Source organism: Triturus cristatus, chromosome 2_1 (genome assembly GCF_964204655.1).
Source record: "Triturus cristatus chromosome 2_1, aTriCri1.1, whole genome shotgun sequence".
In the NCBI taxonomy this organism is placed as follows: domain Eukaryota; kingdom Metazoa; phylum Chordata; class Amphibia; order Caudata; family Salamandridae; genus Triturus; species Triturus cristatus.
Window position 1 is genome coordinate 315,622,781 of NC_140581.1, and position 22,952 is coordinate 315,645,732.

A 22,952-nucleotide genomic window follows, 5' to 3' on the forward strand; every position below is an offset into this window, starting at 1 on the left:
AAAAGTGCTCAACACGCGTGGACTTAAAACTTATAGTTGCGAAACTCAGGGTTTCACGGCATGGCAGTGATGAAGCAGTCTTGCCTGTGCCTGAGATTCTTATAGAACAAGGGAAGGGAGGAAAAACCCAGCCCATGGAGAGCACTAGCAGTGGGCACAGGGAAAGGTGACAGGCAGCAGGCCAGCACATCTAAAATTAGTTGCAGAGTGGCAGTCCCTCCTTCCGCTCAGCAATCAGTACGCCAACACAGCAAAGCAGTGCACATGAAGGGCAGTTTCTCCTGGCAGCACAGCAGTTCTCAGGCAATGTGCAGTATGTAGAGCCTGCAGGGTCAGGTTACAAGTCCACACAGTGTCTAATATCTTGGGTCAGAGTCCCTGTACCTCTATTCAACAATGACGGTGATGAAGGGGGGGCTTCAAAAATAACCTTTAGAAGTGTGCAACACTCTCTTTCAACCCAGCCCTGGTTCTAGACATCAGTGGGGGGTAAATCGTCCCTTTGTGTGAGGACAGGACACAGCCGATACAATTGTAAAGTGTGAACGCCCTCTCCCAGCCCAGGAAGACCATCAGTAAGCAGATGAATGCAGATGTGACCCTGTCACACCCAACCCTTCCTGTGTGATGGCGTCTGGAAGTATGCACAAAGTGTCATACGCACAGAGAAATACCCACTTTCTAAAAGTGGCATTTCCAAAATAGTAATGTAAAATCCAACTACACCAGTAAGCAGGATGTTTCACCACTATTTCAAACACACCAAACATGGCAACGGTACTCCTTTCTGATCAGGAATTACCACTTAAAAATGTAAAAGGGAATTCCCAATGCTACCCTAAGAGAAGTAGACCTCACAGCCATCAGAAACAAAATAGGCTATTGGTCACTACTAGAACATGCCACACTTAAAGACATATGTCCTATCTTTTCCGTACATAGGACTCTGCCTATAGGGCTAACTAGGGCCTACCTTAGGGGTGACCTATGTGTAATAAAAGGAGAGTTTAAGGCTTGGCAAGTAGCTTTAAATGCCACATCAAAGTGGCAGTAAACTGCGTAGGCAGGCCCTGCAGTAGCAGGCCGGAGACAGTTTTGAAAGGCTACGTCAGTGTGCGGCACAAGTAGTGTTGCAGGCCCACTAGCAGCATTTAATTTACTGGTCCTGGGTATACGAGATACTACTTTACAAGGGACCTACATGTCAATTAGATATGCTAAACAATTGTAAACCAATCATACCATGTTTAGAGAGGGAGCACCTGCACTTTAGCACTGATAAGCAGTGGTAAAGTGCCCAAAGTGCTAAAGCCAACAAAAAGGTCAGAAAAATAGGCGGAGGATGGCAAAATGTTTGGGGATAACCCTGCAAAAAGGGCCAGGTCCAACACAAGGGTATGCCAAAAGGAAAACATCTGGTTTACCATGGTCAAGGAAACAGCCACGGGTACTTTAACCCCTTCGGTGCTCATGACGGAACGGTTCCGTCATGAGCCACGGTTGAGCTGTGCTCATGACGGAACCGTTCCGTCATGACCACGCCCGCGCAAGATTCCGTCAGCACAGCGGCGGAATCTGCGCAGCATGGAAGGGGTTAATGCATTCTGACCCTTGAACAGGAAATGAAAGGCATGGCAGCCTGTGGCAGAGACTGAAAACGGCAAACGCTCTCCCTCTCTACAGTGCGTTAGACAGCAATGACTAACTAAATCCAGAATCTCACTAGCATCTACATATGCTGCTCAATTGTCAATTATTAAAACAAGAACCAGTGTTTTAACCAGAGCTTCCCCATCGTATCAAATCACCTTCTCCGCCTTGGCCCGGAGATCCTAATGTAAATGCACCAAAATAGGGCGACGTAGAAACTTCAAAAATATCTGGAGTATAAGTGTTTCTCAACTGAAACAAATGACATTTTCATCAATCACATTTTAAGTAGATACTAACCTCATGGCTTTTGAAATCATGGCGCGCACAGAATACCGGCTCTCTGGTGTATCTGGGGGAAGGTTACTCACTGCATACATCATTTCTTCTCTCTGAATAACAGATAAGAAAAACAATTGTGGAAGAGGACTGCTAAAGCAAGTGCAAAATCTCAAAGGACACAAATATAAAGAGGGTCAGATTAGAAAGACAATAGACTAGTGGAAAAGTAATGAAATGCATTTGCTGTTATAAAACTGTCAGACTTTAGGTTCCTTTATATTACCAACTTTTGGACAGGGAACCACAAGTTTAGTTGAATCTAAAAATCCACATACTCCCTGTTGTGAAGTCTTTTATTGGAAAATTTACAAATAACGTACCAAGATGCTATAAAACATGTTTACAAAGGCAGTTGGCGGGAAATCGCCCTTTTGTCTAGCTGCACATCACTGATGATGTTTTGTGTGAAAGTTGGATAGAAAGTTACAAGGTGTTTTAGCACACAGAGTTCTAAGGGAAGAAAAGAGTAGTATGGGGCAGCCATGTACTCCTGCAGTTTACAGTGTCACTATACTCATTAAATAATAAATCTATGGATGTTAAAAGCTTCAGCATCGTACCATCTTCACATATTCTCAGTTAGTGTAATACAGGTTACAGAACTATAAAATCGAGTATGTGGCCCCCTCCTTTGCCCGGGGCATCTCCTTCATGCCTCATCCTACATTTCTGTCAAAATCTACAGATAAGTTTGTCTCAGAACTGAAGCTGAAAGGTATACCAGAGTAGGTGAAGGTGCTATTGGTGAGTCTACTGATTGAGTTCCACAGCATGGGTGCTTATTGACTATTCATGCAATCATTCATCGCCTGTGTTATCAAAATTTGAAAACTTAAGAATTCAGTGGAATTGAACGGCCATCGTGTGGAGTTGGCATGGAAGGGACTATGCCTTGTTTGACTATGCTGCTGCCTTCAAAGGCCAAGACAGGATGGATGTGGTTGCTGGAGTCCATCCAGGCATCCAGCCACTTATCCTTCCAGTGTCCATGCAGCATGGAAGGTGGAAGAAAATATGAAGAGTGTTTGTTCCAAAGATGGTTCTTCTGATCAGTCCTGGGAGCCCTGCAACTGATTCTTCCTCCCACGCAGAAGGAGAGAAGAGACCAGAGGCATGCAGCAGACAGAGAGATGGTAAGCAACAAGGAGGTGGATAAAAAGAGCAGGGGGCAGACTAGGCCAATGGAGTTGTGCCTCTCTCTCTGCATGCCCTGTTTCACGGATGTGACTGCAAACCTGTGAGGCTTCTGTTTTGTCTCAACGGAAGTCTTCAGGGCAGTTATAGACTTACACACTTTCCCTGATTGTTGATTTATAGCCTGCATAATATCAGTTGACATGTGCCAAACAACCAAGATCACAACTGCAGTACTAAATGCCATCATGTTGTGCTTTAAAAGTTCAAATGAATCTTCAGCATACTGTCAAAATCTACGTCCTGATTTCTAAGCAGTTAGTGTGGACAGTCCAATTGGTAATAAAGTGTTGTACATAGGATCAGTTTCCTACACACCGTGGAAAGAGCGGTAAGAAGTACAATGCATATACTAAAATTAGACCAAACTATAACACATTACAATACAAGAGTGGAATAGTTAGGGGCAAATGACCACAAAAAAAGAACAAAAGTTTGACAAATACATTCCCCTTTTACAGTACAACATAACTGTAGGAAAACATCCTTTTTATGCATGGTCACCACAGATGTTTCTCTTTTTTCCAGACCTTATTTTTGCTGGACTTGGAACTCTCTGCTCTTTTACATCTGCTAAAAAGAAGTAAAGTGCCAATGCTCCACCTTTAAACAATGGTTACATTGTCCCTCGTTGAAAATTCGCTTAGGCATGGAAGCTAAATGACGCCTGTTTACTGTAGCAGCTATTGTACCACCTACAGAGTGGGCATGGAAAACATGCGTAGCCGGACAGCAGCAGCTTGAAACCTGCTGTACAGACCTGTCAAAGTCACTCTTTGGAAAGATAGGACAACCTGATTTTAAATATTAAATAAAACACCCCTAAGCTCACCAAGCACCCCACAAGGAAGGGTGCATATTGTTTAAGAGTGGGTCATGTGTGACATCAGAAATGGCATGCTCCCCCAGCGACTAGGCCCAAAAATACATTTGTCACTGGTCAGGCTGAAACTGACACAAACGACAAGTCAAAGTATAGATCATACACTTTAATCTATAATGTTTTACCTGTGCCAGCTACAGACTCCATTCAAAACTTATTTTTATATTTAATAAATAGCCAGTGTAATGGTAAAGTTGAATATTCATTGAAAATCTAATGTTGGACCCGGCCCCCGGCCTCTCAGCCCCCTCCGGACGCAAGGGTCCGGACATCAAAGAGCTCCAGACCTATATCTGGGGCGAACCCGCACCAGGACAGTAGTTGTATCCTGGAGTGGAGAGCCCTGCTGATCGTATCGCGGCTGACCCTACGGAGAAAAGACTCTGATCTGGACCTGTACCTCGAGCCCTGCTGACTGCGTCGCGGCTCCACCTTGCTGAGAACAAGACCCTCACGGAAACATCGGAGCCCTGCTGACGCCGTCGCGGCCCAACCTCGCTCAACGACCATCGGAGCCCTGCTGACGCCGTCGCGGCCCAACCTCGCTGAACGACCATCGGAGCCCTGCTGACTTCGTCGCGGCTCGAGCTAGCGGAACTGACCCACCGAGCCCTGCTGACTCCATCGCGGCTCAACCTCTTCGGGCTGCCCTTGTCTTCGGCACCCGACGTTCCAACTCCCGGAGCCCCTCCCAGCTGGAGGCTTAATACCTGGGCACAGGGTACCCCCGTACCAGGCTGAAACTGAGACTGTCCCGCTACCCCTTCCCCACAAAGACATTGAGACTCTCTTGCGGATCCCTCGATCCACCTGTACATATTGCCAAAGAAACCTACGATAATTACTGATAAAGATATATGAGAACTGATACTCGTGTCGAGTCCTGTGTGGTGGTGTTACTGGGCTAGTACGATTATAGGGGAAGGACCTCTCCTCGGAGGCTTCTCAGCGGCGCTCGGCTACTTCCTTGCAGTAAGGAGGCCCACTGGGTGGTCCTGCCGACTCCCCAGCGGTCCGCCTTCTAACATCTAACTTTCAAAAAGTTACCTGTACCTTGCTTGAAGCGCCTGGATGAAAATTTGCATTGGCTCTCCAGCCACTGCTCAGCCATTACTAAACCTGAATGAGGTGTAAATTAGGTGTGAAAGCTGCTCCCAGAACAAGGCCAATGACTTGGGAATTATTTCTTACCCTGGCAGGAAGACCAGCTGGGATGGGCCCAGGAACTTAATTTCAAAGGGGCCTGCTCTGTCACCAGTAAACGTTAGTCGACATCTGTGTTCCCACAGTCAGGTTAACATTAAACTGTGTGGGAGAAAAACTACCCCAGACCTTGTTTTGAGTGATCACAGAGGCGAGGTGGGCACACAGACTCTGTACAGGTGAGAAGATTTCCCCCCCTCTAGGATTTTAGGAATGAGGCACACTGTCTAATTGTTGGCAGCAGGGCAAACAGGAACTGCTACAAGCTGGTGATAGGCATAAATGTGACACCCTCTTTAGAACACTTTGGGGACCGGCGGAAGATAAGAAAAGGACTGGACCTGCTGTCTGTCTCATAGGAGGAGCCCTGAAGGACTGGACCTGATCCTCCGTGTACCCAGGACAGAAGCGGACTCACAGGGTCCAGTAGCTGACTTCTTCTTTGGCTACAGGGATACAACAAGCTGCAAGAGGCCTTTTTGTTTAAGTGCTCAGCTGACCAGTAGCACCGGAACTGGACTGGACTTTGCTGTTGGCCTCTGCCTGACACACAGAATCTCCAAGTGCCTTCCCCTGGGGTCCTGAAGAAGTTAGAAGTGTACTATAGTGGTTATTAGGGCACCAGAAGAAAGTTGGAAAACGTTTGAAAACCTTTCTTTCACAGCTCCTGAGCATTAGCTGGACTCGCTGTAAAATGTATTTAACCGGCAGTGCGAAAGCGTCTGATTGAATTGTAGATTCATCCCACTCAAATGGCCCTGCTACTCTGGAAAAAAATGACGTTTCATTCTGCGCTGGGACTTGGAACATTTTCAGTGAGAAATCACCTAAGCTCCAGATGGACCAATCTGTTTCAGGTATCTGGCCTTTGGATCCATGGCAATGGCTACAATTTCAGCAAAGTGACAGTCCCTGTTAGAAAGTCCACTTTTGGCCTCTTCACCCCCCACTTTTTGGTGCTGAATGGAACTGGATGTAGCTGACTGACTGTGTCCTGGGCTCTGCTAGTCAAGCCCAGGGCCAGAGCTATGTTAAATGCAAACACATACATTTGAGGTACACTTATAATTGGCATGACCTACCCTATACGTCCATAGTAGATAATAGGGCCAGGGGATGAAAACTTCATATAAGTCCCTAGTATATAACAGGGTATCGCAATTTAGAGGACAGCAGCCTTTTTTGTACTTGAAGGTGGCACTGCAGAGAGCACTGCTTTTAAAAGTAAAACTCACTGCATACTCAACTTTGGTGGTATGGGCACTTTAAAAGTAGTAATGTACCGTATTTGTACATTGTGGGTACCCCCAAGGTCTCCCCTAGATGTTCCAGGGGTGGGGGGAGCATGCAGAATTGTATTGGAATTAAAAATCGACACAAAAAAAAAAAGAGGCCCACATGTGCATATTGCCTTTCCGCAAAACACTGCTTCGGCTAAATTTTATAAAAGGGGGGGTTTTACAAAAAATGCACCGATTAGTTTACACTGGTGAAACACACCTGAAAACAAATGAGGCCACTTTTGCTCAGGCCCCCTGCCCCCGCTCAATATGCATAACTTAATGGGCTGGCCCAGCGAGAGAAAGGGAATGACACCTCTGCCGTTGATAAAAGGGAGGTAATGGATGCCCACCTACCTCCAGAAAGGCCACTCAGGCACCCACTGGGCCGCTGCCGGCATCGAACAATGCAGGAACCGCCCAAATCGGCCCCCAGGCTCCTTAAAAAACTAGCCCACAGTTGGAACAAGGATACCGGCCCCTCAGGCATTGCCCGAGTGCCCGCGTTACCAATCAGACGTTGGGGGCATGTCACTATAAGCACCGTCTCAATAAGAGATTTTATAAACCCTGGTGAGTAAAAACACCCATTTTGGTGTAGGCAATTCATTACAAATTCAACTTTGATGCTGTGAGCACTGTGAAATAACCAAAATAGTTTTTGAAAATTAGGAACCCCTCAGAACCCCTGTGTTACAGGAGGTGGTGGCCTGTAATTATGAGGAGGGGCTTTATAAACAAGCATTTGCAATGCAATCGGTCTCGCCTTTGGGACCTTATATGTATTAAGCTATGCAGCACATTAGCCTGGGTGCTGAAACATCTCCTGTTCTTTAACATGGAGGGAAAGTAAGCACCAAACTGCATGACACGCCAGGTATGGGAACACATGGAGAGAAAAATTGCCTTTCAGCCGGAAGTGGTATAGTCCAAAGCCCTGTTTTTAATATAACATCAGAGCCTTCGGTGGTCATATCACTGAAAATACAAGATTTAAAAAAAATATTATTGTCTACGGGTGCTCGTGGAAGACAATTTCTAAGCACTGGAATCTAGAGAGTGGCAAAGTGATTCTGGTATTTTACTGACCTCTGCTGGTCGTTTTATATGAAGAAAGTTATATAGGGAGCTATTGGCATTGTAAATGACAATGCCAATAGGCATTGTTATTTGCAATGTCAATAGCTCAAACTTGCGTAAATGCGAGACCTAATGCATTGCAAATGCTTGGCCTCGACTATGTTTGGCAATGGCAGCTAATGGGTGCTGGGAATCCCCAAAAAGCATCAAATATGGCCTCATAATGAGAAGAGCAGGAACATGTCACCTTGCCTAGGGAACAAACAAATCCCTGCACTAGAAGAGCTCACAAGGGCAGATTGTATGTGATTTTTGCGGACAGCTGGTGCCTGCAAACCATGAGCCCATCTTGAAGACATAGGGCACAACCCTCTGGTTTTTCAGGTGCGTGGCTATCATTAGTGCAGACGGTGCAGCACCACAGAGACCTGGTGAGGGAGGGGGTGTCAGTGGTCCACTACACAACAATTGTTTCTCTCTTGGATACCCAAGAGAACACCGAGGGGCCATTTTCGATTCTTGCGTTTGTGTCAGCTGCATCCTCGATTCCCACCCGCATTTTTAGGTCTTGCCTTCATCAGCGCATACACTAGTGCATGCTCACGCCCTTGCAAGAGAAATAGGGGCTTATTTATAAGCCCCTTGCGCTACCAGCACGTCACTTTTTCCCATATTAAAATTAAGGCACAGGCGGTGCCAGGGGCTAAATAAATAAGCCCCAGTGTGTTTTACAAAGGGCTTGGAGCCGGCCGTTGAGTTTCATTCGAGGCCTTGTCACACTCATTTGCTGCCTTCTAATTTGGCAGCATGAGTCAGCTTCACTTCCTCTTCTCTCGGCAGGAGCACAGATCAAGTACTGATTGCTTCATCTGGATTACGGTCCTTCAGCTGTGATTGTGGTAGGTTTTCTTTCTTCTTGATTCTTTTCCTTCTACTCCCTTTATTGTCTGTATTGGCACTTCCACCTGCCAATTGTCCCTGTTGCCTCTTTTTGCCCGACCACTACCCTTCCATTGTCCTCCTTGCCTCTTCCCGCCCATATCCCACCTTCCCATGATCCGTGTTGCTTCTTACATCCTACACTCCATATCAAATGTCTTGTTTTGGTTTCCTGAACGTGTGGATTCTTTCCGCCCACCCCCAACCTCCCCTTGTCTGGGTTGCCCCCCACCCAACGGGATGCAATTAAATAGCGTGCAAATACCAAGGCTGTGCCGTCTTGAGTCCATCTGATGCCGCTTCAATCCACTACCAGGCACTCCCTGCGCCTTCATGTTACCCTTGCTAGTGCACTGAGGTGTGTCATAGTTGTCATGTCATGTGTCATTTACCTTTATACAGACATATACATTGTATGGGAAATATATCAATAAGTGCCTAATAATTACAGGAAAGCTCCATTGCAATAATTTATTTTTTGAGATGTTACTACCACTTTAAATACTGAAGGCTTCGGTCTTACCGTGACCTGGCCCTCGGTTATAGTCTCTCTCCAGAGCGCGAGCAATCCCGCCCTAAGGCGTGTACACAGCATGGTTACCCAGTCAGAAAGATGACTAATAACATGAGATCAAGCCATTCATCACAGGGACAGCTCGCGGCCGAGGAATGAACACTGCAGGGAGATGCACATCTCATCTAAGGAGAAGAACGCGCCAAAACGTGTCCCACCTCGGTAGCCTGAAAAATGGCTGGCAAGCAATCTTGTCACTCTGACGTACATCGGAGAAGCAAATGTCTTCATACAAATGTCCATTGTCTTGTCACTGAGCGTGCCATGGTGTAAACAACTCCCTATCGAAATAGTTGATCTTTAACTAACAAAAAGTCGAAGTGACATAATTTGAAACACTCAAAAGATGAAGCAATGTAAGAATACGGACTGCAATGTTTTATGACTCCAGAACGCCTGTAAGATTTTTCCAAAAAGCCAAGGATCTCCGGTAATGTTTTGTGCGTGAAATTATGTTGCATGCGTCCTATTTTGTATGGTGGTGAGTTTGCTATTGAGCATGCCCGTGGACACGTGAGACTTTAGCGTCACACACTGCTGCTGTTCTACTCGCGAAGGAGCTTCCAGCAGATGTTTTAGTGGGACAATACCATATATTTTCAAATTCACAGAAGGCAGAGCATTTACAAAAGAAACATTTCTGGAGTATCAGCCTGCAGGAAGGGAAATATCAGGTTCCAAAGCGAGACCGATTGAATGTCATTCTCTGGTGACCTCACTTCCTGCAGTGCAGGACCACGTGAGGTCACATCCGGATTTAATGGGCAGGCCCCTGCACCTCCTATGTTTTATCGGCACAGTGTGGGCTGTGTCAGTCAGCGACTGACTCAGACAGCCTGGCGCACGGCACCACGGGCAGCCCGGTAAATAATTAATTAATGCTGGCAGGCGGCTGAGTGAGACCGCAATTGTAACAATGTAGCGCTGCAGCACTCAGTGACGCAGCCAGAGCTGAGGTCGCGAAATTCGCCATCCCTCCACTCCTACAGCCTCGCGTGCGCACGCACACACACGCACGCATCCACTCCTCACACGCTTGCTTAGGCATGCTGAAGTGGATGCCTGCTTGTGCCCCGGGGGGACCATAAAGTGCATTGTGATAGAGAAGCACTCTGTTAGGTTCCTGCTTGTGCCCCCGGGGCACTGTGAAATGCACGCAATGCAAACAAAGATAAATCCCTTTAAGGGCTTGTCTTGAAGCGAGGAGCGGTGGCGCAACATATAAGGCTGCCGACTTTGAAGCTGGAGAGCAGAGTTCAATCCTGGCTTGGGGGTGTATTAATTATAAATAATTAAAAGAAGGTCCTCGCTTTATTAATCATAAAATACAAATAATAAATAATTAAAGCGAGACTTGGGCTGTGTTAATCCTAAATAATTAAACAGAGATCTCAGAGTGTGGAGAAACAAATAAAACAAGCATTGTAGGGAGAGACAAATTAAACAAGCATTGGCAATGGTTGTGAGAAGGCATCGGAAGAAAGTAGTCTGTGCAGTAAAGGGGCCAATAGCCGTGGAAGGACACAAATGAAGACATGTCCATCATAAGGAGGGACTAACAAGCCTACAACCAATCAGAAGCCACTAGTTAAGACACCAGCCAATGACAGTGATGGGTGGAGATTAGTGGAGAGTGGGCGGAGCTTATATACACTATAGTGTATACTGCATGTCTCAACGAGACAGCGCAAGCGCTGCCTAGGCGAGACCTAAAAAGGTTTTAAACCCTGGTGATGAAGAAATTTTAAATTTCATTTTTTCTCCATGAAAATAGTTGGTCTCATAGGCTAACATGGCAATATGATATGGATGCATAACTATTGCTAGGAGAGTGCCCAAAATATCATTCAAAGACTTAACAGAATTGTATTGATAAATCCAGCAACCTGGCATTGTTGAATTTGTGATAACTTGTATAGAAAAGATTTTATAAGACCTTTTCTGTAAGCCAAAATCCAGTCTCTAGCACTCTTCTCTGATTGGTCAGCCCTGTTTGCCTTGATTAGGTGGTCAGGTGCCTGGCCGGGCAGAGGCTATCTGATGGAGAGCGCTCTGTGGGCACAGTCTACTGCTTCCATAGACTACTATTGGCACATAGTGCTATTTGGAACTATTTTTACTTAAAATTTTAAAAGTTCACAACTTTGGATCCCCATACTGGATTTTTGTTAGTTTGGTGTAATTTTGTTTAGTATATTTTACTGATTCAGATTGGGATTTTTATTGGTTTGTGTTATGACTTTATTACTGTTTTGATACTGCATAAATAGTTTACACATTGGCCTAAGTTAAACTTGTCTGCCCTCTGCCGTAGCAACCAAGGGGTTGCGCTCAGATTAAGCTCAGTGACTTTGGGGGATAAGGAAAGCAGTGTTCCAGGCTAAGTATCCAGGATGGTAATCTACTTTGAATTCATAACATTTGTCCTCTGTACATTTAAGTGTGCTTTGTTAGGAACAGACTAAGTATGGTTATTTTTATTGTGTCTCCATCTGTATCGCCTGGTACAAAACACTCCTTTACCTAACCATGAGGAGGAGATTTCCATTTGTATCTAATTTAGAGAAGATTATAAGAGACACACTCTCTGAATGGACAACAAATAATATACATTTGCAATTCCTAGGAGACCTAACTTGATATTACCCTACTTGAATAGTGTTGCTGCTGTGTGTGAAAAAATTGTGTTCCTGAAGAATGTGCATGTTACTCCATTCCCAGCACAGAAACATGTGTCAACCATATCTATTTTTTGTTTGATACCATTAACAGCAAGATTGTGATCATATTGTTTCATACCACCTACAGTAATAAAATATTGTAAATCTGAGTTGTTTTGTATTTTTTGCATTTCAATTAATTCAATAATAGATATGGGTCTTTAAAATGTTGTCCTAACTGTGTGAGGTGCAAACTAACTGGCTGCAGTCATTTTGGAATTTTAAGGAAAAGTAATTGAATATGCTATTTTTGTATGTTATGATTAACAAATGTTTAAGAGATTCAATAATACAAGAAATTAATTAGCTGAATATCTTACGGTGTCTGTCCATACTGTGATTGATTTGTTTTGCAATAGGGGATGTGTTTTCGATACGGTGGCATGCATAGGAGGAGGTAAAGAGGGAGGGAGAGTTTCCACCAGATCACTGATCAAATGTGAGGAGTGGCACCATGGTAGCCATCGGTGCAGATTTGCCAACTTTTATTGGTGGACCAGAAGAATGAGCCGGATACGACTGGGAGTCAAGCTGCCTCAAATTGACTGAGGAACATAATCCTATCCATTAATGGTGAATTGAGCAGCAACAGTGTTTCCAGGGGCTCATACACTTTATTGCTTGCGAGTAGGTCTTTGTGAGACTGTAAAACTGCCCTTCCTTGTTGTGAGGGTGGAAAAATGCCCTCCCTACTGGGATGAGACATAGATGGGAAAGTCAAATAAGAGCATTCCTGCACAGGACAAACCTGCTCTGGAGCAACATTAAGGGAGGATATTCTTGCCCAGGTCAACATTACCTACCTTTCCAGATGCTTCATGTAGTGAACAGTGTGTGAAATATTTTCCAAACGCAGCTCCCTGAGAGATCAACACTGTCCCATCCCCTGGATCAATTTCCACAGAGCGGAGAAATCCAAGTATGAATCTAGGAATAAGGATGTAAAAATATCAAATTAAAGTTCAAAATTAACAAGATGTCACAACAAAAGATCACCGCTACAAAAGACTGATAGTCGTAGATTTGTACTGGACTACTGTGAGCATTGCAGCTGATGTCCATGTGCATCGTAATCAGAATCAGAGGAGAAAGTATCACAGTTCCTGTTTTTTCCAGGGTCTTACGATTTCGTGTTATGGAGACCCTCATTCATATTTAACTCAGGGTGCGCTATATGTTGATTCTCTTTTCCATATTGGTTAGGTGAATAGCATCATCAATGGGTCTTTTATCATTTGAGTGTTCAGTTCTCCAAGTGACCTGCATTCCACCACCGTGAGGGAGACCATCTGGTTTTTAGACAGTTGTGATTAGAGAGTGAAAAGCGTCAAAGAGGTGTGAGCAAAAAAAATTAAATTAAAATTACCTTCATTCCTTTGTTCAGTCTTTTATTTATCAAGGAAGGGGCAATTTTAAAACGAGTTGGTGATGCTATGGTGGAATTAATAGAAGAATATGTCAGCATGAGGTGACATCAACTCTCCTGCCCCTGCCCAATCAGAGTTCGTATTCCATCAAGATTTGTAACTTTTCAGGGTGGGACATGCAGAAATTAAGACTATAACTGGAGTGACTTAAAATTATTAGAGTAGTCAGGCGTATTGGAGAGATTGACATTGCTGAGAGAGAAAGAGGTGAGAGCTGTTGCTGCGGAGGAAAAAAAGAACAGACTGGGAAGATTCACCTGTGAAAGATATTTGATTAGATTGAAGATTCCGGAAGAATATCGAGGAGGGAAGAGTGTGTAAGCGAGGGATGCGTCCCGGTGCGTCGGGTCTATAGAGAAGTTTTGTAAGTATTATTCTGTCCTGAGCCTGTCCTAGAACCTTTGTCTCCTGAATCTGAATCAGGAGACCACCACCAGCCCTTTTTGGCCAGAGAGTTGGGTTTCCATTATCACCTTTGGGTGATTATATTCTGTCTCAAAATTTGCATACCTTTTGCAAATGTATGATTTATTATGCCTTCTGTCTCTTCATCAATCCACTCTTAATGCATTGATTTGTTGAATGAGTGTGGATTAAAACGTACATTGTTAAATGAATTTTCTCCCATGAAAATTTGATGGTGTTTGCACTGTGAATTTGTATTATTGAGCACTCATTTATGACCGAGATGTAGATAAACTTATTAAATCTTACTCTGTGTTTTATTTCACTAAGATCTGTAAGTTCAGATTAGTTTATTTGTTCATATCACCACCAACTACTCAACTAATGGCCCATCGACCAAAGGAAGAGTGTTGATCGGTGAAGATTAGTTAGACATTGAATATATTTTCAGGTGTAATACTGAATCTCAAGTGAGTTAACTAATCAAGATCAAAGTGAATTACAAAACTTGACCCCCAGCGAAACAGCCAGGAAATCTGATCGTTGTATATGGCCCCATTGAAATTTTCAGTTGTTTTATGAGATGTTTGTACCTGCTGGATCAGTTTTTCTGGTAACAGAGCGATGGTTATTATTGATTAGTTTGGTGATTATTGAATATGGATTCTGAATATTAACTATATGTTTAACACCAAGAGTTAGTGTTGTGTTCTATGTTGTCTAGAAGTACAAGTACAGAGATACCTGGGAATCCCGGGAACGGAATTTGGAAGAGTGTGGTAAGGAAATCACACTGCAGAAGGTTACTTGTCTGTTGTCATAATACCTAAAAGCTACGCAAGGCTGTAGGTGTTATATTAGGGACTATATCGTATAAGAGGACTGTATGAGTGACAGCAAAGGACCCGCAAGTGAAACTTTGGCCTTACCCAAAGGAGGAGTATCTCTAGAGGAGTAACAGGTCCTCCCCGAGCTTAAGAGAAGGGTAAACAGTGTTTTGCACTGGTAGTGAAAGGAAGAATTTTCTCTTTGAAGCGAGTGAAGAAACTATCTTTGGTTTAGCAGAGCAGACAGAGTAGGGCTGTTTTTACGTTGTTACTAACAGAAATTAATAAAGAAAAGTAAAGAAAATGCATTGTCGTATTACCTTGTGAAGGGAGGGTCAGTAGCAGGAGTCATACTGACGTCACAAAGAGCCGCACTGGTATTGGTTGAAAGAGCGGGCGTGTGAAAAGTCCAGATTGTAAAGGGAGGGTCAGTAGTAGGAGCAATACTGACATCACAAAGAGCCGCGCTGGCATTGGTCAGACGAGTGGGTGTGTTGTAAGCCTTGATTGGTCAGTAGACAAAAGCCGTGTTAGTATTGGTTGTGAGAAAGAAACATAGTGAGACCTGATTGGACTGTTAGTGTGAGTCGCGCTGGCATTGGATGAGTGTTAGCTAACAGGCTTCGTGAAAACACAGAAGAGTTTTTGGGATTTTATCAAGTGAATTAGATAAGTCATAAGAACGAGAGAATGAAGTTGATTAATAAGATCAAGAATTTCTTTAGGAAGGACAAGCGTATAGTAACTAGAGAGGGAATTCTTATGCCACCTCCTAATATGGCAGCTTCTTATATGATGATGGGAAGTGGTTATCATAAGTGTGTATGGTTGAAATATTGGGTGGAATATACGAAGGATGGTGGTGTTTTAGCTTTCCCTGAACATTGTACATTGAATGTAAGAATTCTTCAGAATTTGAGAAATAGGATGAATTTGTTAGAACCAAATCCTAGGTTAACACAGTACGAGGCTTTCGAAGAATGGGAAGTGGAGGCATTTGAGCGAGAGAAATACAGAGGACACAGAAGAATTAAAAGGATTTTTACCCAGATACCCATTTGACCCTCGAGGAGATCAAATGAAAAGATGGAGAAGGGCTGTAGTGACTGAGGGTCTGTATCCAGTATTAATGGCTGAGGATCAAGAAGGGAGCAAATGTAAAGAAAATACGAAACATCTAGGTGCGGCAGGAATAGGGTGTGATGAATCGGATGATGAGTTGATGGAAGATATTTTAGTTAAAAGACCTCCACCTTATCAACAAAGTGCTAGAGATACAACTCCCAGTGCCCCTATGATGGGAACACCATTGGTTCCAGAAGTTCTATATGACCCAACAGTTATCCGAGCATCACAAGAAAATAAAAGGGATGTATTGAATAAAACAAAAGAAGAAATAATTTAAAAAATAAATCAGTTAGGTTTAAATGCTGAAGCATTGCCAGTAACTATGGTCCTGTTATTCCATTGTATGGTGACAAACATGGTACATCAAAGCCACAAAATGTGACAGTTACACAGAATAGTGTGAGAAAAGAGATAGTGATGTTAGAAGATCAAACTAGTGAGAGTGATTTGAATGTTTCATTATTAGATCTCCCAAATCTTGAGACTGACTGAGACCCCAAACAGAATTACACCTACAGATACAAGGAGGAAAGTAATAACTGTTACCCCAGTGACAGGGAATTCTACTGGATTTTCACCTGAAGATCTAGAAGAATGGGCGTAAGAATTAGAAAAAAAAGAAACCCCAATCAAAAGCTATAGATGTAAGTAAGTTGAGAGTGGATTTGGAGGAAATGATTATTGGTACGATATGTTCAGATAGATTAGGTTGATATGGAGATGAAGAATTGTTGTTTTTGTGTAAAACATGTATAAACTGGAGAACAAAGAATCTGCATGAGAAGATAGTGGAAGCTGCTTTAAAATTTGGAATACATGTGGAGAAATCAAAAATATTACAGAAACCTTATAGATCAGAATTTACTGAGAAGGATTTGGAGAGTTCGAATGAGTCAGGAAGGAGATTGCAAATAAAGGAATGAACACACATTCTAAAGAAATGGGGAGATGTTGATCGATGGAGAAGTAGATGGACAAATAGGAGGGATGAAACTGCTACAAAGGAAGTAACTGCATTTCCGTTGAGGGAAGTAGAAAATGTTGAAAGGATGTGTCCGATGAGAGAAGTTCCTGGTGGTGGATATGTTCATGTTCCATGGAGTAGACAGGATATTTTGTCCTTTACGAATGACTTCCCTAGATTGAGAGAAAAACCAATTGGATGGTACAAGCAGGTAGAGAGATTTGTAAAGGTTTCAAAGGTTTTGTTGACAGATTCAGATGGCTTGTTTGACATAGTGGTACCAACTGATTTGTGGACAGAATGTAGAATTACAGTTGTTTGGCCAACTGAAGAATATCCTAGAGACGCAAAAACAGGTGCGCCTTCAGAGGATGTGATGAAGAAATATAATCAAGTGATTACTTTTCTAAAAGAGAAAATTCCCCCAAAAGAAGCAGATTGTGTTGAAATACTCAAGAACCAAAGGAGTCAGTGCATGCATACAATGAAAGGTTACTGCAGGTGTTTAAGCAGTATAGCGGATTTGAAAATATTGGTGATAAAGATATGGGACATTTTGTATATAGGTTTGTGTATGGATTAAGGTCAGAAATTAGTCAGATGATTCAGCAGCATATGCTTTGCTGGCAAAGTAAGCCGATTGATGATATTCTGAAGTATGCAAAGTACTGCAGTGACGACATTGATGCAAAGCACAAAAAGTTAAAGGCGAAAATGATGTGGGCACAAGTGAAGATAGCAGAACGCCAAGTTCTCTTCCAGGGGATCCTCATCAATAGTCATAAGCACTAGAATATTCCCGCCCATGCGCGGCACCCCGGAAACACAATCATATATGTGACAAACACACTAATATATATATATATATATTGTGTTTGTCACATATATATATATATACACATATATATATATATATATATATATATACTATATATATATATAGTAAATGCAGCCTTTCATAACTAGAGCTGAATAATGCTGTAAGGACTCACCTGTATGTCAAACAATACATTAAATACATTAAAAGCCAGGGGAAAACAGCAAAGAATGTTTGAAAACTGTTTTAATGCTTAGCACTTAGCACAACCTTTCAGATAGGACTGAAAGCATTGACAGCTCACAGGCTACATTGCAGAAAAACAAAGCCTAGAAAGGCTGAAAAGCTAACTCATAGTAACATAGAAATAAACTGGCACCCTGCCTTTAAGACAGCCATGACCCCTAGCTTCCCATCATGCCTCAGGGGTGACAGTTAGGTAAGTTGTTCTCTCCGGCTCCTTCAGGCAGGACCCTGGTTATACAGCTCCACTTCTTTCTGATTTTAGTCAGAAATAATCTTAATTTTTCTGGAAAAACTTGTCTTACTTCGACATTTTTCAACTTGTCAAGTAAGGTTCTGTCTTTTTCTGACAGTTTTTGGCATTTTTTCCACTCCAAAATGCCATCTCTTTTTGATCCCTGCCCTTCTTGTGGAAAAAAGAAGGCCAGGTCAAACTCTCATGCAGTCTGTATTCTTTGTCTACCTAAGGACCATGTCCCCAAGACTTGCCCTCATTGCCAGTCTTTATCTAACAGAACTCTAAAAGACAGAGAACGTATCAGTCTTTATGGACTGGCAGAAAAGGATAAATCATCTTCCAGAGGCAGGTCACCGGTGAGAAAGGGCTCTAAGAGGGCCAGATCTTCTAGAAGCAAGATTCCTTGCTCGTCCTCTTCAGCGTCGGGCTCGGCGCTGAGAAAATTACCACTGGTGGGACATACGTCCAAGAAAAGAATGCCGACATACAGGTGCATCACTTCATTCGGCGTCGAAGAATCGTGAGCCTCCCCCGTCGTCAACCCGGCGACGATCGGCGTCGAGGATCAGAAGCCCTCCGCCGTCGTCAACACGGCGACGATCGGTGTCGAGGATCGGAAGCCCTCCGCCGTCGTCAACCCGGCGACGATCGGCATCGAGGATCAGAAGCCCTCCGCCGTCGTCAACCCGGTGACGATCGGCGTCGAGGATCAGAAGCCCTCCGCCGTCGTCAACCCGGCGATATTCGGCATCGAGGCCCAGAAGCCCCTTGCCGTCGTCCACCCGACGACAATCGACGTCGAGGCGCAGAAGTACTCCGACGTCGTCGGCGAGGCATTCAACGTTGAAGAACAGAGCGTCGACGTCGAAATCGGTTCCAACACCTGGCTGAAAATCAACGTCGAGAAGGAGGTCAAGATCGGCGTCGAGAGGGGCTCCGTCAGAGCATGTCATACGCTCGACGTGGAGACCCACATCAGTGAGGTCTGGAGAAGGTTCGGTAGTTTTAGTGACAGAATCAGCGTCACGGCACTCATCCTCTCATTCCTCGAGATGCCCTTCAACAAATTCACCATCTGCTTCCCCAGAATGACATTCAGGGAGATCGCGACAAAGATTTTTCACATCACAGGAGGGCTTCCCCTTCTGTTCGCTTATCTCCAAGATGGCTTCTTCTCATCCATCACTGGAGTAAGAATCCGGCGGGAGCATCACGACGAGAGGAGGAATACACCAGTCCGATCCACAGATCGCCTCTGCAAAGATTGGTGCAAGAGGTGAATAGATCACCTTCAGCTAGACGTCAAGACCGTACTGGCAGATCGCGAGAGTGCAAACCTTCTGCTTCCCATCACAAAAGGAGAAGGTCTCCTACATGGTCTTCCTCCTCCACCCGTTCCTCTAAAAGGAACTATTCACCCACCCTATCGGATAGCCCTCTTTCAAGAGTGTCTCCGATAGATGACATAAATACGTACCATGAGGTGCTTCAGAGAGGGGCTCAGAAGCTGAACATTGAGATGTCGACTCCTCAGGTTGCAACAACGGTGATTTTTGAGACACTACATAAGAGATCTGCGTCTCGACCGTTGCTGCCTCTGGTTCCTGGGCTTCTGGAACCGGTGATGGATATTTTCCTAGCTTCCTCTACAATTAAAGCCGCACCGGCTAGAATTCAGAAGAAATACAAGCCGGTGGAAACAGACCCTGTATTCTTGAAATCAGATCCGCCTGTGGACTCTGTTATCGTCGCGGCGGCAAGAAAAACGCATGCAGTGACTGCAACTTCGTTGGTCCCCCCGGACAAAGAAAGTAGGTCCCAGGACTCTTGGGGACGGAAGGTTTGCAGGTCTGCAGCATCATCGCTAAAAGTATCTAGCGCAGCAGCCTTATTAGGCCGCTACGACAGAGCCTTATGGGACTCCTTGGATCGTTTCTAGGAAAAAATACCAAAAGAGGATCAAAAGGATTTTAAGGAAGTTATCAAGGAAGGATCCCTTGTAGCCAACCAAGTGATCAGCATGGCAGCGGATGGTGCTACGCTGTCGGCGCATTCTTATGCGCATGGGATTTGCGCTAAGAGGTCTGCCTGGTTAAGACTAACAGCTCTTAAGCCAGATGCACAACAGAGCATCCTTAACCTCCCTTTTTCTGGCTCCTCCCTGTTTGGCACCCATACCGATGAGGAGATGGCTAGGATGAAAGCAGAGTTAGACACTCTCAAGGCGGTGGGTTTAGACAAGAAAAAAAAAGTTCCAGCGGAGATACAGACCCAACCAGCGCAAGGGCTACCAACAGAGGGTTCACACCCCTCAGTGGTCCCAAAACAAATCAAGGAAAGTCGCAGTTCCAAAGCCATAAGTCAAACAGAGGTAGAGGAGGTCACCAGCAACAGTCCTCTACCACGGCTAGATCAGCAGGGAAGAAATGAGCAAGAGCTTCCTCTGGCGCCGTTGCCCACTCCAGTGGGAGGAAGTGTTTCACATCATCTGAGAGAGTGGTACAGCATAACAAAAGATCGTTGGCTGCTCAGTATACTACGCAATGGATACGCACTACGTTTTCATGCATCTCCAAAGGACAGTCCTCCGAAAAGATCTCGTCCTCACCAGCTAAAGTTACTTTGACACGAAGTGGTAACCCTTCTGCAAAAAAAGGCCATAGAAGAGGTTCCTCCTGCTCAGCGATGGAAAGGAGTTTATTCCAGGTACTTTCTTGTGCCAAAAAGAGATCAAGAGCACAAATTCAGACCTATCCTGGACCTTCGATCACTGAACAAAGTCATCTTGAAGGAGAAGTTTCGCATGTTGGCGCTTCATCAAATATGTCCACATCTGCAAACAGGAAATTGGATGTGTTCGATGGACCTCCAAGATGCGTACTTCCACATTCCTATCGTTCCACGTCATCGCAAATACCTACGATTCGTGGTCGGCAGCAAACACTACCAGTTCAAAGTCTTGTCCTTCGAGCTGAAATCTGCCCCACGAGTCTTTACCAAGTGCATGGCGGTGGTGGCGGCCCAACACAGAAAGGGTCTGTTCGTTTACCCTTAGTTAGACGATTGGCTCCTGAAAGGGCCACCCCCTCAGCAAGTAAGGAGCAATTTTCAAGTCTTCCTGAATCTACTCCGCAGGCTGGGTCTTCATGTGAATATGGAAAAATCGGTTCACCGGCCTACCCAGGCGATCTATTATTTGGGCTCCACTCTGGATACAAAAATAGGAAGAGCGTTTCTTTCGGAGGAGAGACTTTCTTCCATGCAGCAGAAATGCGAGGCTCTTCTCTGGGCAGCTCGTCCAACGGTCCGACAAGTGGCATCTCTTCTAGGATCGATGGCTTCTTGCATATTTCTCATTCCCAACGCCAGGCTGAGAATGAGACCTCTGAAACAGGACCTAGAGGACAAGTGGGACCAAGCATCGGGTCACTGGGAAGACCGAATTGTGCTTTCACAAGCAGCAAAGTCATCCATTCTATGGTGGACTCGACCAAAGAACCTCTTGGTGGAAGTCCCCTTCCATCAACCAGTTCCGACGCAGTCCTTGGTAACGGATGCATCTCTACAAGGGTGCGGGACACACATGGATTGCCTACAGATGCAGGGACGGTGGTCCATCAAGGAGCAGTCCTACCATATAAACATGTTGGAGCTGCGAGCAGTCCATCTAGCTCTGAAAGCTTTTCAGCCCTCAATCACGTCCAACTCAATCCTGATCCAAACAGACAGCACAACCACCATGTATCACCTCAACAAACAGGGTGGTACGCGCTCTCGCCCGCTCTCCCGGGAAGCTCAAACGATGTGGCACTGGCTTCTAGCCCGAGGCCTCTCCATCACAGCGGTGCACCTTCCAGGGGAGCGAAACGTACGGGCAGACACACTCAGTCGGCACTTCGAAGATCAGCCAGACTGGGTGCTAAACGACGAGGTAGTGGCAGATATTTGCCATCAGTGGGGGCAACCTTCCATAGATTTATTTGCGGATGACCAAAACAAAAAATGTCAAGCCTTCGCATCCAGGTTCCACCGTCCAGGGACGAGGGGGAATGAGCTTTTGATGGATTGGTCCGGAATATTTGCATATGCCTTTCCTCCCCTGTCTCTAATCCCGAAGGGGATGTCCAAACTCATCCGATCCAGCATGAGGATGATCTTGATAGCTCCGGACTGGCCTTGTCAGCGGTGGTACCCAGACCTGTTACAGTTGTCGGTGCGCCCCCACAAGAGGCTACCCTACAGATCGGACCTGCTGACCAAGATGGACGGGAAGATTCTCCATCCCAACCTTCCCTCACTGAACTTGGCAGCATGGCTCCTGAGGTCCTGCAATATGGACACTTGAATCTACCGCAGGACTGTATGCACATCCTAAAAGAGGCAAAAGAGACCTTCCACGAGGGCGTCATACTTTTTTAAGTGGAAGAGATTCTACTTGTGGTGCACACGTAATCATTTTAATCCTACTACAGGGCAGGAGGCGGTAATTCTTCCTTACCTCCTTTACTTAGCCAAAGCAGGTTTAAAGTCTTCCTCGATCAGGGTACACTTGGCGTCCAATATGGCCTACAGAAAGTCTCCCAACCAGCCTTCCTTTTTTCAACTGCAGGTGGTTAAGGATTTCCTACAGGGTTGAAGAAGGTGTATCCCCCTGTTCGGCCTCCTTCTCCTCCATGGGAGTTGAATCTAGTCCTCTCTAAATTGATGGATCCTCCTTTTGAGCCCGTCCATAAGGCCACGTTGCAGCATTTGACATGAAAGACCGCTTTCCTAGTGGCAATAACATCAGCGCGCTGAGTAAGTGAGATCCAAGCGCTGTGTGCCAAAGAGCCATATACTAGCTTTCACCACAACAGGATAGTGTTAATGGCTCACCCTTATTTTTTGCCAAAAGTTGTATCTGATTTTCATGTTAACCAGTCAATCTCCCTACCATCCTTTTTTCCCAATACCGCTACTCCTGCGGAGCGGTCACGCCACTCCTTAGACCTTAAGAGAGTGCTCAAGTTCTATTTGGAGGGAACGAAGGACATAAGGA

The 22,952-nt window shown here is 44.8% G+C and overlaps 1 protein-coding gene across 1 annotated transcript in view; it reads right to left on the reverse strand.

Annotated features, from left to right (window-relative positions):
• C2_1H5orf34 (chromosome 2_1 C5orf34 homolog) overlaps positions 1-22,952 on the reverse strand; it is a 245,527-nt gene that overhangs the window by 94,682 nt on the left and 127,893 nt on the right. Inside the window, exons 6-7 of the mRNA XM_085631217.1 lie at positions 12,669-12,792; positions 1,951-2,042 (exon numbers count right to left, since the gene is read on the reverse strand). Of these exons, the coding sequence (XP_085487343.1) occupies positions 1,951-2,042; positions 12,669-12,792 (216 nt within the window). The remainder of the gene's footprint in view (positions 1-1,950; positions 2,043-12,668; positions 12,793-22,952) is intronic.